This window comes from Phascolarctos cinereus, unplaced genomic scaffold (genome assembly GCF_003287225.1).
Source record: "Phascolarctos cinereus isolate Bilbo 61053 unplaced genomic scaffold, phaCin_HiC Scaffold_4;HRSCAF=312, whole genome shotgun sequence".
Taxonomy (NCBI): domain Eukaryota; kingdom Metazoa; phylum Chordata; class Mammalia; order Diprotodontia; family Phascolarctidae; genus Phascolarctos; species Phascolarctos cinereus.
Genome location: NW_027555847.1, coordinates 268,660,998 through 268,676,867, shown reverse-complemented (window position 1 = coordinate 268,676,867; position 15,870 = coordinate 268,660,998). Strand labels below are relative to the sequence as shown.

The following is a 15,870-nucleotide window of genomic DNA, read 5'->3' as shown; positions in this document are numbered from 1 at the left end:
CCATATAACCTGCCTTTATAGGCCAGGTATTTTTAACTTTTGTATTTCATGTACTCCTTTTGTATTCTGGTGAAGCCTGTGGATCCCCTTTTACGAATAATGTGTTAAAATGTTTAGAATTGCAAAGAAAACCATTTCTATTGAAATAATGATTAATTTATTGAATTAATTATTCTTTATTAATAGTTGATGTTATTTTAAATTAAATATTAATAAATTATTAATCTATTTAAATGAAGTCATTTTTTCCATCCAAGTTCATGTCCCCCTCCCCAAATCTGTCCATGAACTCTTTAGAATCCCCACTGAAGACTAATTAGATTTTGCTGGTTATTTCCCTTCTCAACGTCTTCCTTTTAGCTATACTCTTACCTTCTGTCATTAATTAATGAATGATTTAGTTGTCTTGTTACTCATCTTTTTTGTAGTTCTTTAAGCAGCCAGGACTCATGTGTGCTTTATGTCTTTAGCATAGTTTTAGGCTGTAAGCAACAAGAGCTGCTGTCTGTGGAGTCTTTGGTTCGTGTGGGTGGTGGCAGTAATGGGAACCCCTTGATGTGGGGGTGACAAATCAATGCTCTTGTCCTGTTGAGTTTGAACCATGGCTGAAGTCTAGGCTGCTCTAATAATCCCATTTCAGACTTTGTTTTGTTTCATTCTCGCTTCCCAGTTCTGATGTCATCTTCTGCCTCTGGCCCTTTACCTCCTCCTCCTTTCTGCTTGGTTCTGGTTTTTGGCTTATCTGTTATATGTTGTTGATTGTCACCTGCATATATACTTCTTAGCTGTACCTTTCATAAATTCCTGAACTAGAATTTTAATCAACTTTATGGATCCACATAATTCCAGCCCTGGCCAGTCTTAGACTTGGGACCCACCTATGATTAAAGTAATGGGGGAATTGTACCATACAGAGAGGATACAAAACAGTAAGTATAAAATTCCATTTTCTGTCCTGTAGTCTGTCTTTTACCTTGTCACAGAATTAAACTCATTGATTCTATTTCTGGGATTTCTGTGCTTTTCCCTTGGTTTATTTTTTCTACATTTTTCCTAGAACCAGATAGTTTTTCTTCTAGAAGCCTTGCTTAGTGCTTCATCATGATGGGGAAGTGAGTTCTTGAGGGGGATGCCTGCAGAGTGCAAAATCTGGCAGATTCTTCTAAGCTGGAAAGACTTCAGAATATGATACTGGTTACAGACTATATCTGCTGTCCAAGGTCCAGTCTAGCTAAGTTCAGAGAAGTTTGCCATTAGGTGATAAATTATTTGACCATGGGGACCAATAAAACAGACAAAAATACACAGTAGTCCTCTGCCTTTTTTCACTTCTAGAGTGAGAGTGGTGAAAAGGGTTCTAAGGAATCGCAGAATTTTTTTGACTATTTTTAAATGTTATAATTCTTGATTCTCTAAATCTTTTTTCAATAGTCACTGTATTACATTGCTGGAGGAATTGGATTATGTCTTATTTGACAATTTTACTCTCAATTAAACCTAAAAGAATCAATCAATAAAATTTTATTGAATGTCTGTTACATGATAGGCGCTGTGCTGAGAGCTGAAGTTATAAAGGAAAAAAATGGGACAAAAAAAATGGAACAATCTCTTCTCTCAAGGAGCTTGGGAAAGGGTAAAGGGTGATAATACAGGGCTCAGGAGGGCAAGGAAGTTGAGAGAAGAGGACAGTATGGAGTTGAAATGGTTAACTGTAGGTTTGAGAAGAAAGTGAAGTCAGAGCAGGGGTTTGGTTCCATGGAAGAATGAAAGCTAGGTTCTCAGAGAAGTAAAATAAGGAGCTGAGTTCATTTAGTTACCCAAAGGCCATAAAAAAACCTCATTTTATAGAACACCTGGGTATATCAACTTACAGTGCTTCTTAGTAGCATAAGTAAATAGAACGGGGTGAAAAGAATTACAGCTTCTATTACAGGGGGAAAAGAAAACAAAGATTAGTTTGACAAGTTCTCAAGCAAGTCAGTATAAAATAGGTTGATACTCGATGACTTCTCTGTAAAGTTAGACACAGGAAAGGATTGAGGAAAAATGTATTAGGAAATAGTTTGAGATTAAGAGAGTTCAAAGGCTTGTAGATCATTCTGAAATCACGTGACTATATATATATATCAAAAATATATTCTCTTTTAGAAATATATTCTCTTCATGACTTTCAGTGATGTTATTTCCCAGTCATCATTCCCCTCAGCCTTACAACAAAATACAGTTAAATAAAACAGATGAACTGGATAAATTAACGATGTCTGGTAGCATTCTACAAATAGAGTCCACTACCTTTTTCAAAAGGTTAAATTAAAGAATATGTTTCATCGTCAGTCCATAAGTCCTTTTGAGTCAAGATGAGTCACTGCATTCATCAGAGTTCAGATGCCTTTTAGTGTTATTGTTGTTGTATGTATATATTGTCCTCTTGGTTACATTTACCTTGCAGCAGTTCTTTCATATCTTCCTGAGTTTCTCTGAATTAATCATCTTGGTGATTTCTTATGATGCAATAATACTCCATTTAGTTTCTATACCAGCCTGTTCAACTGTTCTTCAGTTGATGGACTCTGTTTACAGTATTTTTGCTACCTTAATGAATGTTGTTTTGAATATTATATTATACATGGGTCCTTTCATCTGTTACTGATCTTCTTGGTGATATGTGCCCAGTAATGGGATTGGTGAGTCACAGTGTATAGACAGAATAGTGGTTTTTCTCTTATACTACAAAATTGTTCTCCATAATGGTTTTCATAGTTCCACCATGCATTAATATGCTTGATGTTATTTGACCTCTCCAACATTGGCTGTTTCAGTTTTTTAATCCTCTTTCCTAATTTTTTGGTTACGAGGTTTAATTTGCAATTCTCTCTTTTTATTAGTGATTTGGAAGATTTTTTCATGATTTGATCATTTGCATGTTTTATATGAAGATTCTTCATATCCTTTGACTTACCTATTGAGAAACAGTTCTTGCCCCTGTAAAACAAATCTGACCATGTTGCTTCCCCAGCCCAAGAAAGTTGAGTGCTTTTCTCTTGCTTCTGATTTAAAATACAGACTTCTCAGCTTGGCATTTAAAATTATTCACAATGATAGCTTTTCATCTACCTTTCCGTATTTATTTCATATACTTCTTCCATATACTCAGTATTCCATCCAAACAGGTCTTCTTGCAGTTCTCTGAATTTGATATTCTTTCTCCTACTTGAAGGCTCTCTCACATTCCTGGAGTGTCCATCTTCATTTTTTTGATTGAATCTTGGAAAAACTGAGCTTTTTTAATGCTTTAAGCTGGGAGTCAGCAAACCGTGGCCCACCAATCGTAGTGTACTGCTTTGGACCAGGCATCTCATTTTTCTAATGCTATTATTTCTGCTTATTATTTCTGTCACGGTCTTCCATAAGACTTAGGTAAAAGTATCTGGATAGAGTAATACCTCTGACTAGTTTGTATCATCCACATGTGACTTCATTAATCATTGAAGCAGAAATGCTAGTGTCATGCACTCAAATTGGTAGAACTCCACAGGGCAAATGTAAAAGTCTTTCTACTTGTTTGTTGTGGTGGTAACGACTGTGAAGGTCTAAAAAATGGAGTGGAGTTGAATTGGTTAACTCTAGGATGGAGAGGAAATGAAGTCAGAGCAGAGGTTTGGATCCATGAAGAATGGAATCTAGGTTCTAAGAGAGGTGAAATAAGGAGGTGGGTTCATTGAGTTACTGTAAAAGGGTGCAGGATGAAGAAGGGTGCTATCATTCAATAGTTTGTGGGTTTTTTTTTTTAGTCTGTTTACAAATTCTTCAACAGATGATTCAGGACATCCTGAATTCATGGAGTGGTGAGGTGAGTGGCAGCATTAGACTATGAAAACATTGGCTTTGGAGTTAGGACCTGGGTTCTCCCTGTCACTTAATTGCTATATATGTATGTGTGTGTGTGTGTGTGTGTATATCTCTATATATATAGATATCTATATCTACATCTACATGTACATCTACATCTATATATCTATATCTATATCTATATCTATATCTATATCTATATCTATATCTAATCTCTATCTCTATCTCTATATATCTATATCTATCTATATCTATATAGATATATATCCTTGGTCAAGTTAACCTTTCTGTGCCTCAATTCCAGCATCTGTCAAATGAAGGACTAGGTGTCCTCTAAGGTCCCTTCTGCATCTAAATGTATGATCCCGTGCATTCATTGAAAATGTTTTTATTGATGCTATCAGTTTTTATAACCCTGTCATTTCAAACCCTCTCCAGATTGAACCCTTCTTTGGGACAAAGAAAAATGAAATACCCGATACAGTAACCACATAAGGGAAAGTATATAATGTTCTGTCCTAATAGCTTTTCTATTGTGAGGCGGTAGGTATATCTTGTTATTTACTCTCCCAAGACCTTCATTCATTTTTCAGTTACTCATCATTGGATTTCCTCATTTAGTTGCTATATAGTCATGTATATTGTTTGCTTGGTTCAACTTACATCATTATATCAATTCATAGAAATCTTCATGATTTTCTGAATTCCTCATGTTTTGTTTTATTTTTTCTTTTGGGGCTGGTGGTAGTGAGTAAGGACCGGTGACAGAAAGAAAAACTCTTTCTGATTCTGAGGCTGGCTCTTTATCTTTTTTCATCATTTCTGCACAGTGCAGCACATTATATTTATGTTCCATATTTTTTTGAACATTCACCAATCGATAGATGCTCATTTTGTTTCCATTTCTTTACTACCACAAAAAGAGTTGCTATGAATATTTTGGTATATATTGCATCTCTCTTTTGGGAGACTCTCCCAGTAGTGAGATCACTAAGTCAAAGAGCATGAAAAGTTTAGTTGCTTTTCTTACTTAATTCCAAATTCATATCCAATATACTTGGATCACTTTACAGCTCCACCAGTAGTATAATAATGTGCCTGCCTTCCTATAGACTTTCCTCTTCCCATTTCTTATCTCTTTGCCAATTTCCATTGGTGTGAGGTGAAAACTCAGATGTTTTAATATAATTTAACTCTCACTCTTGGTGATTTGAAGCATATTTCCTGTGGCCGTTTATAGCTTACAGTTCTTTAGAAGTTAAACTGTTTGTATCTTTCAACCACTTATTCATTGGGGAAAGGCTCTTGGTGTTTATTATTTGTTTCCAATCTTTGTATATTTTGGATTTCAGCTTTTAATAGTAATATACTATGCTGTTTTCCCATTCTATCATTTTCTTCTAATTGTCTTGATTTTATTTTTTGCAAAAAGGCTTTAAATTTATGTAGTCAAAATTGTCTATTTTAATTTTTGTAATTTCTTCTATTCCCTCATTCATTTGCAACTTTTTTCCTTAGCCATTGTTGTGAAAAGCACCCAATTTCCTTCTCTGCTCATTTTTAATGGTGTGACCTTATATATTTTTAAGTCACCTTTTCATTTTGAAGTTATTGTTGTATATGGTTTATGATCTTAGTTTAACCTTATATATTGCAAACTTCCTTGAGTTTTCCTAGTAAGTCTCAAAAAAAAGTGAGTCCTTTCCTCAGTGATTCACATTGGAATGTAAGCTCTTTGAGGGTAGAGATTATTTCATTTTTGTTTTTGTATCCCTAGTACTTCGCATAGTAGCTGGCACATGATAGACAATAAATAAAATAATTTTTTGTTGATTGATTCATTGCTCCTATTTCTTGCTAATATTTTTCACTTCTATTTTCCTATTTTTAGTCAGTCAATTAGCATTTATAAATGGCTGCTGTGTGCCAGGCACTATGCTAAGCACAGAGGATACAAATAAAGGAAAAAATATAGTCCCTGATCTCCAGGAGCATATATTCTAATGGGCTATAACCAGTACCAAGTAGGTTAGGTTATTATATTATTTTATTATATATATGTATATATTATTATATTATATATTGGTTATTATATTATAGTTTGAAGTCTGCTAAATGCTGTACTCTCTTTCTTCATACTTTTTCCGAATCATTCCCTTGAGATCCTAGACCCCTGAGATTCTTGAATTTTGTTATTTTTGTCTGTTTCATTAAAGTATTCTCTTGGTAGTTTGCTACCATCGTTCTAAATGCTTTAATTCAGCAGATAGTATCATTTTTACTATATTGATAAAGCCCAGCCATGAGCAGTGAGTCTCTTTGCATTTATTTCAGTCTCCATTTATTTCTGTCAGAAGTGTTTTATAATTTTATTCATATATTGTATGTGTCTTGGTGGGTTAATACTTAGTATATATAATTATTTTAAGACAATTTCTCTTCAGTTTCTCTTTTTTTCTTCCTTTTCTGGTTATCATAGAAATTTTGATGGCTTTTGCGTGATATCTTTTTAGGGGGGGCATTTTGGTACCTCACTGAAACTACCAATCATCTGTTAATTTTGTTCATTGATTCTCTGGGATTTTCTAAATATTTATTGATACTTATGCTTCTGTTTTCTTCTCTTATTATGATAGCTTGTAGAAGAACTGTCAGAGAGAGGGTCTTCTTACTTTACCACTGTTTATCCTGGGAAAACATCAAGTGTTTTTCCTTTGTAAATAATGCTATCATTTAGTTTTAGGTATACAATTTTGACTCTACTTCGTCAATACATTCTTTAACAAGTGTGTTGGAAGACAGTGGATGTGGTATTCACCAAACAACTCAACAAAAAGTAAAGCTGACTATCTTAACAAATAGGGAATAATTAGTTAACAATACAGGTTTTATTTTAAAATAAACTTGTGCATTTGGCTAATTGATTAATAAAAATCAGTACACCAAATTAAAAGACAAAATAAAGATGAAAATACTGCATATGAACACAATTCTAACTTAATCTCTTTAAATAAGCTTTTGACTATGAAAAATGGAAAATGCATGAGAATAAAGGGTTTTATTATCAGCATTAAGGCCAAAAGAGCTCAGAAACTACCCTAGTTAGTAAATACTTTTTTGATATCTTTGGCAAGCAGGAAAATGCGGCCCTGATGCCAGAAATGAATTAGATTATAAACTGTTTTGAAAAACATTGTGGAGGAGGAGAATGGAAGAGTATGAACAGTATTGTCTCAGCAAAAATGTGATGGAGGTGAAAAATGGACCTGTAGAACGCTTAGTTTGAGACCTAGCCAGTTTATCTTGGGAACATTTATAGGTAAAACTAGGGGGATAGATGGAGGAAAAATGGAATAGATTTGCAAGCATTTTTTAAAATAAATTTTTTAACATTGGCACTTCCCAGTGTTTTTTAAAAAAAAATCCCTCCCTAGTAGCAAAGAAACATTTAAGCAGAACAACAAACTAACACATCCACCATTACCGATAGCCAGGATGTACTTCTCTACATGTCCCCTTTTTATTACCATTTATCTCTTAATTGTAAAATATGATGACCTTTCCATAGTCCTCTTTTTTTTTTTAAGCTCTGTGGCATTTGACAGTTTATTATCCTTTTTTCCTGGATACTTCTATCTGGATTCTTATTACTCTTCTCTTTTTGTCTTTGATTGATTGTCCTCCCAGATTCCTTTGCTGAAACATCATCTGTGTCATATCTACAACTTGGGGATGTTCCTCTGCCCCTCCCCCCAATCCCTCTTCTCTTTTCTGCCTGTACTTACTTATTAGATGGCCTCATCGGCAATTATCTATGAAGATCACTCTCAGATGTATATTCAGCCCTGTTTTTCTCCTGAGCTCTAGTTCTGGATTACCAATTGCCTATTGAACATTTCAAACTAGATTTCCTTCAGACATCCTAAACTGATGCCCCAAGCAGAATTTGTTTATACTTTCCCCTAAACCCTAAACATGTATTTATGTATAATACATGTATATGTGTACATAAACAATTTAATTATCTCATAATTATTTTGTGTGTCACATATATGCATACACATAAACACCTATAGAACATGGATACATGTTGGCAACCTGTATAGATTGCAATGTCCAGGCAGGGACTGTTTCAATTTGTCTTGGTATCTTTAGTGTCTATCCCAGTGCCTGACAGGTAGTACATAGTGATAATGAAGAATAACAAGGAATTAATTTAGATATTATGTTATTGTTATCTATTAATATTATGCCATACATTATCTTAATGTGATAAAGTAATAACAAATTCTTGTTGATTGATTGAGGAAGATATAACCTGTTTCCTTGCCAAGACTAACCTCTGTTGTTTAGTATAATTTGCTGCAATCACAATTTCTCTTCCTGCCTCAGTCAAATGTTGGTTGTTTGTTTTTTGTTTTTTGTTTTTCTTTTTGGGGAGGCAGTTGGGGTTAAGTGACTTGCTCAGGGTCACACAGCTAGTAAGTGTCAAGTGTCTGAGGTTGGATTTGAATGTGGGTCCTCCTGACTCCAAGGCTGGAGCTCTATCCACTGTGCAACCTAGCTGCCCCCAATATGTCGTTCATTTTTTTTCTTTCTTTCTTTCTTTCTTTTCTTTCTTTCTTTCTTTCTTTCTTTCTTTCTTTCTTTCTTTCTTTCTTTCTTTCTTTCTTTCTTTCTTTCTTTCTCTCTTTTTTTCCTTCCTTCCTTCCTTCCTTCCTTCCTTCCTTCCTTCCTTCCTTCCTTCCTTCCTTCCTTCCTTCCTTCCTTCCTTCCTTCCTTCCTTCCTTTCCTTCTTTCTCTCCTTCCTTTCTTTCCTTTCCTTCCTTCCTTTTTTTCTTTCTTCTTTTTATTTTTTGTTGGGTTAAGTGACTTGCCCAGGGTCATACAGCTAGTGAGTGTCAAGTGTCTGAGGCCATATCTGAACTCAGGTCTTTCTGAATCCAGGGCCAGTGCTCTATCCACTGTGCCATCTAGCTGCCCCTAAATGGTCATTTCTATTTTTTATCTGCTTGTGAATTTAACAAACATTAGCAGTTTACAAAGGGAATAGAAAAGGGGATTGAAATATATGAATATATTTTGTGAAAATGTGAGCTTTTGTTAATAGAGTCAACTGGTGGTTTTCTCAGGGCTCAGGTCTAACCCATTCTTAATCCTCACTTGACGTACTGCTCCCTTAAACTATCATTTTTATCTCTTTTCTCTTGGAAACTCTTAAGAAGAACAAGATATACTTGTTACATTTACTTCCTCAGTACACTTTCTTCTTAGGCCTTAGAAATCTGTCTTTCTCCAACTTTATCAGTCTTCTTGATAGGCATTGCCTCCCTTAGGATGACCACTGATCTATGAAAAAAATTAGAACTTAGGTTCATATTTAAAACCTACAATCTGGCTTCTATTTACTTTTCCAGCCTTATTTTATGCTATTCCTCTTCATAAATTCTAGTCAAACTGAGCTCTTAGGTTTCTTCTGAACTGAATATTTTGTCTCTTGCCTCTCTGCATTTATAGACAAGCAGTCCTTCATGCCTAAAATGCACTCCCTCTCTTCATTTTTTTTTTTTTAGGGCCAAACTCAAGATCTGGCTCCTTCTCTGTGATTTCTTCCCTAATTATCTCAGTTTTAGTGTTTCTTCTTCATCACTTCTCCTGGTAACATGTATATTTGTGTATATGTTTTATCCCTTATTTATCATAACAGCTACTTTAGAGTGGGGCCTTTTTTTTTTCTTCTTTCAGTCTTTGTATCCCTACTGCTTAGCAAAATGCTTTGGACATTCAAAGTGCTTAATATATTTTTGGAATTGAATTTTAGATGCTGTTTGCCAAGAATGATACTGTGATTTAAAAAAAAATTAATGAAAATCATTTTCACTTATTTCTTCCCTTATGGGCATTTATTTTTATCATTTCTAATATTTTTGGAGGAACTTTTAGTTTTGTTGATATAAAGAAACTCCAGTAAGGAAACTCCTTTCATCAGTGCAAATCTGCAGTTGTTCTGTGGCTTATAGTCTTCTTAGAGAATTGCGTGGTGCATTGGGAGGTGGTAAGACTTGAACTTGGGTTTTTTCTGACCCTAAAGTCTATTCTTAGTAAACTATACCACCCTGCCTCTCATGCTATGTTAAATCAAAGTGTCAAGAATGGGCACCTTTATTTTGTACTGCTTTTGATGAAAACGCTTCTGATGTTTCATCATTTTATATAATAATAGCTCACATTTATATAATACTTTAAAGTTTACAGAAAGTTTTTTTTCCCCTCAGAACCACCCAGTGCAATAGGCAATCTAAGTAGTATGTTTTCCATTTTATACAGGATTAAACTGAGGTTCAGAGATGGCAAGTAACTTGCCTATGCTCACACAGTACCTACCTCCTGGGATTGTTGTGAGGATCAGATGAGATACAATTGTAGAGTGCTTGTTAGCACAGGACCTGGTACATAGTAAGTGTAGTCTAAATATTAGCTAGTAGTCATAGTCAGAGCTGGGATTCTAAATATTGTGATTCTAATTCTAGGGTACTTTCCGCTGTAGCCAGCTACCTCCCCATTCTTTCTTAAACCCTACACTGCATATGATGTTAACTTTGGATTTCAAATGTATTTTATTATTCTATTTAAGAAGAATTTCTCATTCCTAATCATTCAGTAAACATTTATTAAATGCTTAATATGTGCCAGACACTCTTCTAAGCACTAGGGATACAAAAAGAAGCAAAAGACCTCTTAGGAACTGACAAATAAAAGGATACTTAACTGTTTTGTTGAATGCTTTTTTCCAGTCAGTATTATATTTTACATTTTTATGTTTTTGCTTGAAGTGTTATGTTTTCCTGATGAAGAACTGTCATTGCTTAGGTTCGTAAGTTTAATTCCTAATTTGATTTAGACTTCTTGCATTGACTTTTTTGGGGGGGCTATTTTATTTGCTAAGATTTGTTCCTCATTTTAGTATCTACAGCAGTTAGCAATATCATTTTTAGTGTTGTATTTATCAACTTTTATTATCACGATCAAGTCTGTCACATTGGGTAGCATCTTGTATTTAGGATTATGGGTTTAGAGCTGGAAAGGACCTTAGAGATCTTCTGGGCCAAGCCCCTCATTTTACAGATGAGACAATTGAAGTGGAGAGTGAGTGTGACTAATTCAAAGTCATATAGGTAGTAAGTTTTAGAAGTTCACATGGACTTTTGTGTTCAGCTTAGGTTTTGTTCTGGTGCAAGAAAAGCATCCGACTAGCATAGCTCTTGTTTTAAATGATTATAGCTCTTTATTGAGTGTAGATCAGTGGAAAAGTTGGAAGAGCCGATGAGTGAAAGCAAAAGCAGTCAATCAATCAGTAAACATTTATTAAGCATCTGCTATGTGCCAGGCATTATGCTAAGCTCTGGGGGGATACAAAAAGAGGCAAAGGATGGTCTGTGGGCTGACCTGTCAGAAGCAAATAGGAGGTGGAGAGAGGGGAAGATTTTCTGGAGGACCTGAGCAGTTTCTTAAGGGAAGTAAGGACTGGGCTATTAAAGTTGAAGTGCGGGAAGCCTCCCCTTATACTAGTCAGTTGGATCGGGTTTGTGGGCCTGTATGAACACTTGTGGGAAGCTAAGGGAAGCTCATAAATATGGCACTTTTGTGCCTCACCATGGCTCAGGGAGGCATGGGGTGGGGGGCAGTGGAGTGTGGGGACCCTGTTGGGACCATTCTCTAAGGATTTCTTCTGTCTTTGTCTTAAGGTAGAATTGAGCCCAGGCTTTCATAAATTCTTAAATCCAACCATCTTTCTGCTTTACCAACTGTGGTTATCGTGTTGATTTTTATTTGATTTCTGTAGTCATGCCTTTTGCCTGTTTGGGAAAATTTTATTCTAATGTGGAGTCGATTTTTTTTTCTTTTTCCATGCCTTCAGGGATTCAAATAACTTTATTAGAACTTCTTGATCTGTTTTCCATGTCTTTTACTTTTTCCTGTGTTGCTGTCCATTGCTTCTTTAGTTCTGTGACATTCTGAACTTGACCTTTGATTTTGTTCCAAATGTCCATTGATCTTTGCTTGACTATTTTGGGAACTGATACATTTACAAGTGTTTGATGGGAAAAGTTGATAATAAACCATGATATTCAATGCAGGGACTGTTAAGTAGTAAATTTTCCCTAGAAGCTATCACAAAATCAGGTTTGCTGCTTGGTTTTTCTACTGTACACACTATGGATGCAAAGGGTTTTAGGTTTTGCAGTAGTGAAGAAGGAATAATTGAGTGTTTTGAATTTGGGGTGTATGCTTTTGTGGCTGCACTGTGATACTAAATTATAAAATTCCAGCTGCTTTATGGAGAATATGGTTAGAGGGTTTTAGTGACTTCATTTATAGTCTCGGCAACTTTCCCGAAAATTTCTCATGGGCTAGGCGTTAAGCATTTTCTAAAATGTTAGCTTCTCACGGCAACACTTTAAAATAAGCATGTGGAGCATGGGAGGTTTTCTTCTCTTTATAGAAGCATTACCTCTTTCCTGAACTATCTGTGTGTGACTCAGATGGCATTCTTTATGCTGTCCTTATGAGAGCTTAAGGCGACTTCTTGTTATCCTTCTAGTATCAAGTATAGCTTTTTTATTTTGTTATTTTTGCAAGTGTCATGGTGTTGAAACTAAAAATAGAAGCTATATCCATAATAAGAAAACTATTTGACATTTTAAAGTTGTTTGGAAGGAAGGGTACTAATTATACTTCCCTATTTTAACATACTAATCCTGCAAATTACTCCACTCCCAGAACACTAATCAACTTTGGTAGGAGTTTCAGTTGTTGAACAAATTGCAGGATGTGGACCAAAAATTCTCAGGCCTTGGTCTCCAGGCTTCCTCTTTACAAGTATTATGAATAATAATTGGGGATTAATTTGCCTATGTGATGAGCCTCATACCATAGTGCATGAGACAGTCTTGACAAATGAAACTTATGTGAATGCTTTTCCCCTTATAGCTTTTGAAATAATATGAATACCAAGCATTTAGCACTTTCAAATGTACCTATACCAAGGCTCTGATTCATAGGAAATTCAGAGTAAAAACAAGTTTTATATAATGCAGACTTCGGTTAGGCTTTCCGTGATCTTCATAGCCTAAAGATGTTTCGACGTGGCACATAGGTTGCCGGGTAATCACAATCAAGATTCAGAGATTTTGGAAGGATAATGGAGAACAGACCTAATATAAGTCTCACTTAAGTATAACTACAAAATAATTTTATAGAAATAAAAGAAAACCTAAGTGATTAGAAAGAGTTTCAATATTCATTTAGGAAATAAACAAGATAAAGCAAAAGTTGTGTAATACAAGGAGAGCAGTTTCACTTAATTTGTATTACTGGGACTTCTTGGCATGAAACTATGATTGGAGCATGGTTCTGGTTAGTTATTATGCCTTGTTCAGAACAAATGAGACTTTGGTCAGGGTGCAGAGTGGACCAATGAAACCGCTCTCTAAGGATTTCTGCTGTCTTCCTTTAATACTATTCTTGGGGAAAAGCTGGAGAGATGTAGGCTAGACTGTGATATAATTAGTTGGATTCAAAACTGATTGAATGTTTAGAATCAATGTCATCATAGAGGGAGCTCTTCAGTAGATTACTTCAGGAATTTGTGGTTAAGTCTTGTAGTGTTTAACATTTTTATTGGCATTTTGGAGAACGTACTAGATGGAACCTTCATCAGATTTGTGACTGACGGAAAGTTTTGGAGAGCTGATGTGCTAGATGACAAATCTTGACAAGAGCATTGGGTTCCATCTAATAAGATGAAATGTAGCAGTAACTAGAAGTTTGTTGTTCAGTTGTTTCTGTCGTATTAGACTCTTTGTGACCCTGTTGGGTTTTTCTTGGCAAAGATACCGGAGTGGTTTGCCATTTCCTTCTCCAGTTAATTTTATAGATGAGGAAACTGAGGCAAGCAGGGTAAAGTGACTTTCCCAGGGTCACATGGCTAGTAAGTGTCTGAAGCTAGGTGTGAACTTGGGTCTTCTTGATTCCAGGCCTGGCATACTATACACTGTGCCACCAGTGCTGCATTGGATAGTGTGCTGGGCTTAGAATCAGGAAGATTTATCTTTATGAGTTCAGATCCAGCCTTAGACACTTACTAGCTGTGTGACCCTGGGCAAGTCAGTTAACCTCGTTTGCCTCAGTTTCCTCATCTGTAAAATGAGGTGGAGACGGAAATGGGCAAACCACTCCAGGATCTTTGGGAAGGAAACGCCAAAATGGTGTCGCAAAGAATTGGACGTGACTCAAATAATTCAACAAAATATTGTAAGTTTTTACCTTTGGGTTCAAAAATCAACTCCACAAGTAAAGGATGAGGGAGGCATTTCAGGCAGCAGTTTCTTTAAAAATATCTGTTAGATATATATGCAGCATTCCATTTTGAGGCAGCATAATTGAGCAAGGACATTGACAAGCTGAGGAACATCCAGTAGAAGGCAGTTAGGCTGGGGCAGCTAGGTGGCGCAGTGGATAGGGCTCCAGTCTTGGAATCAGGAGGACCTGAGTTCAAATGTGGCTTCAGACATTTGACACTTACTAGCTGTGTGACCCTGGGCAAGTCACTTAACTCTGATTGCCTCACCAAAGAAAAGAAAAAGAAGGCAACTAGGATTCCCAGGGGCCTCAAGTAGATGCTATATGAGGATCACATGAAAAAACAGGGGTTTTGAGTCTAGAGAAGACAAGGCTCAGGGGCAAATGATAGCTGTCTTAAAGTATTTGAAGGCCTATCGTGTGAAAGAGATCAAACTTCTCTTTGGCTCCAGAGGACAGAACTGAAACTATAGATGGAAATTGTGGATAGGCAAATTTTGGCTTTGATGCAAAGACAGTCTTTCTAACAATTAGCACTATATAAAGGAGATGGATGGGTTTCCTGAGGAAGTCATCAATTTCCCTTCCCTGGAAGTCTTTAAGCAGAGACTATTTGGCCACTGGTCTGATATTACACTAGGAATTCCTTTTGTAAATACATTGGAGTAGATTGCCACTAGGTACCTTTCTAACAACAAAATTCTATAATTCTCTGGTCCATGAATTAAATCTGTTGAGAAATTTCTGGTGCTCTTTAAAAACACAACTGGATATTGGAATGGGTCAGTCATGTACATTTGCTGTCTACAAATATTCAAGTCTTCTATTTCTCTAAGAACTACTATCATGAAATCTTTTGTGTATCTTGGTGGTTAACTTGCAGATATCTAATGCATTTTGTTGTAATAATTAAGTGGAATTTCTATAGCTAGTTCTTCTGTATTTCAGTTGTAATATATGTAGAAAAGTCAGTGATTTTGTGGATTTTGTATCCTTTTTTATTTAAACTATTAGTCATTTGGATTAAATTTTTTTGTTGTAGATTCTTTAGGGTTCTTTAAGTAAACCATCATATTATTTGCATAGGGAGATAATCTTGGTTTTTCTTTGCCCTTCTTATTCCTTTAATTTTTTAAAATAAATTTTAATTGCAGTCTCACTCAGCCTTCTTTCAGAAAGCCATATCATATAGTAAGGAAGAAAAACAAAGTTCAGAAAAATACTGAACAAAATCTGATGTTATTTGCAGTGTTCAATACCTATGGTCACCACTTCTACAACAAAGCAGGAAAAAGAGCTTTCTCTCACTCCTTCTTTGAGGCCAAGCTTGATCATTATAATGTTATAGCGTTGATTTTGATTGTTTTCTTATTCTTTCCATTTACATTATTCGTGTATGTATTGATAAATATATATGTATTCATATAGACGTCTTGATTTGTTTCTTTACATCATGAAATCATATAAGTCTTTTTATACTTATATGTATTCGTCATATCTTATAACACAGTAATATTCCACTAAATTCATATATCATAGTTGTTTTTAGCCTTTTCTTCAATCAATGAGCATCTACCTCATTTCTAGTTCTTTGTTGGAAACAAAAAAGTTCTAATGTAATTCATGTGGTATATATAGGCCCTTTCTTTTTGCCATTAG

At 35.4% G+C, this 15,870-nt stretch overlaps 1 protein-coding gene across 5 annotated transcripts in view; it reads left to right on the top strand.

Annotated features, from left to right (window-relative positions):
- Positions 1-15,870, top strand: part of PTPN3 (protein tyrosine phosphatase non-receptor type 3) — a 288,986-nt gene that overhangs the window by 72,442 nt on the left and 200,674 nt on the right. Inside the window, exon 1 of one of the 5 annotated variants that reach the window (XM_021004562.2) lies at positions 668-929. The exons of the other annotated variants lie outside the window; for them this stretch is intronic. Within the exon in view, the coding sequence (XP_020860221.1) occupies positions 881-929 (49 nt within the window). The 5' untranslated portion in view covers positions 668-880. Of the gene's footprint in view, positions 1-667; positions 930-15,870 lie in introns of those variants that run through there. 5 annotated transcript variants of the gene reach the window in all.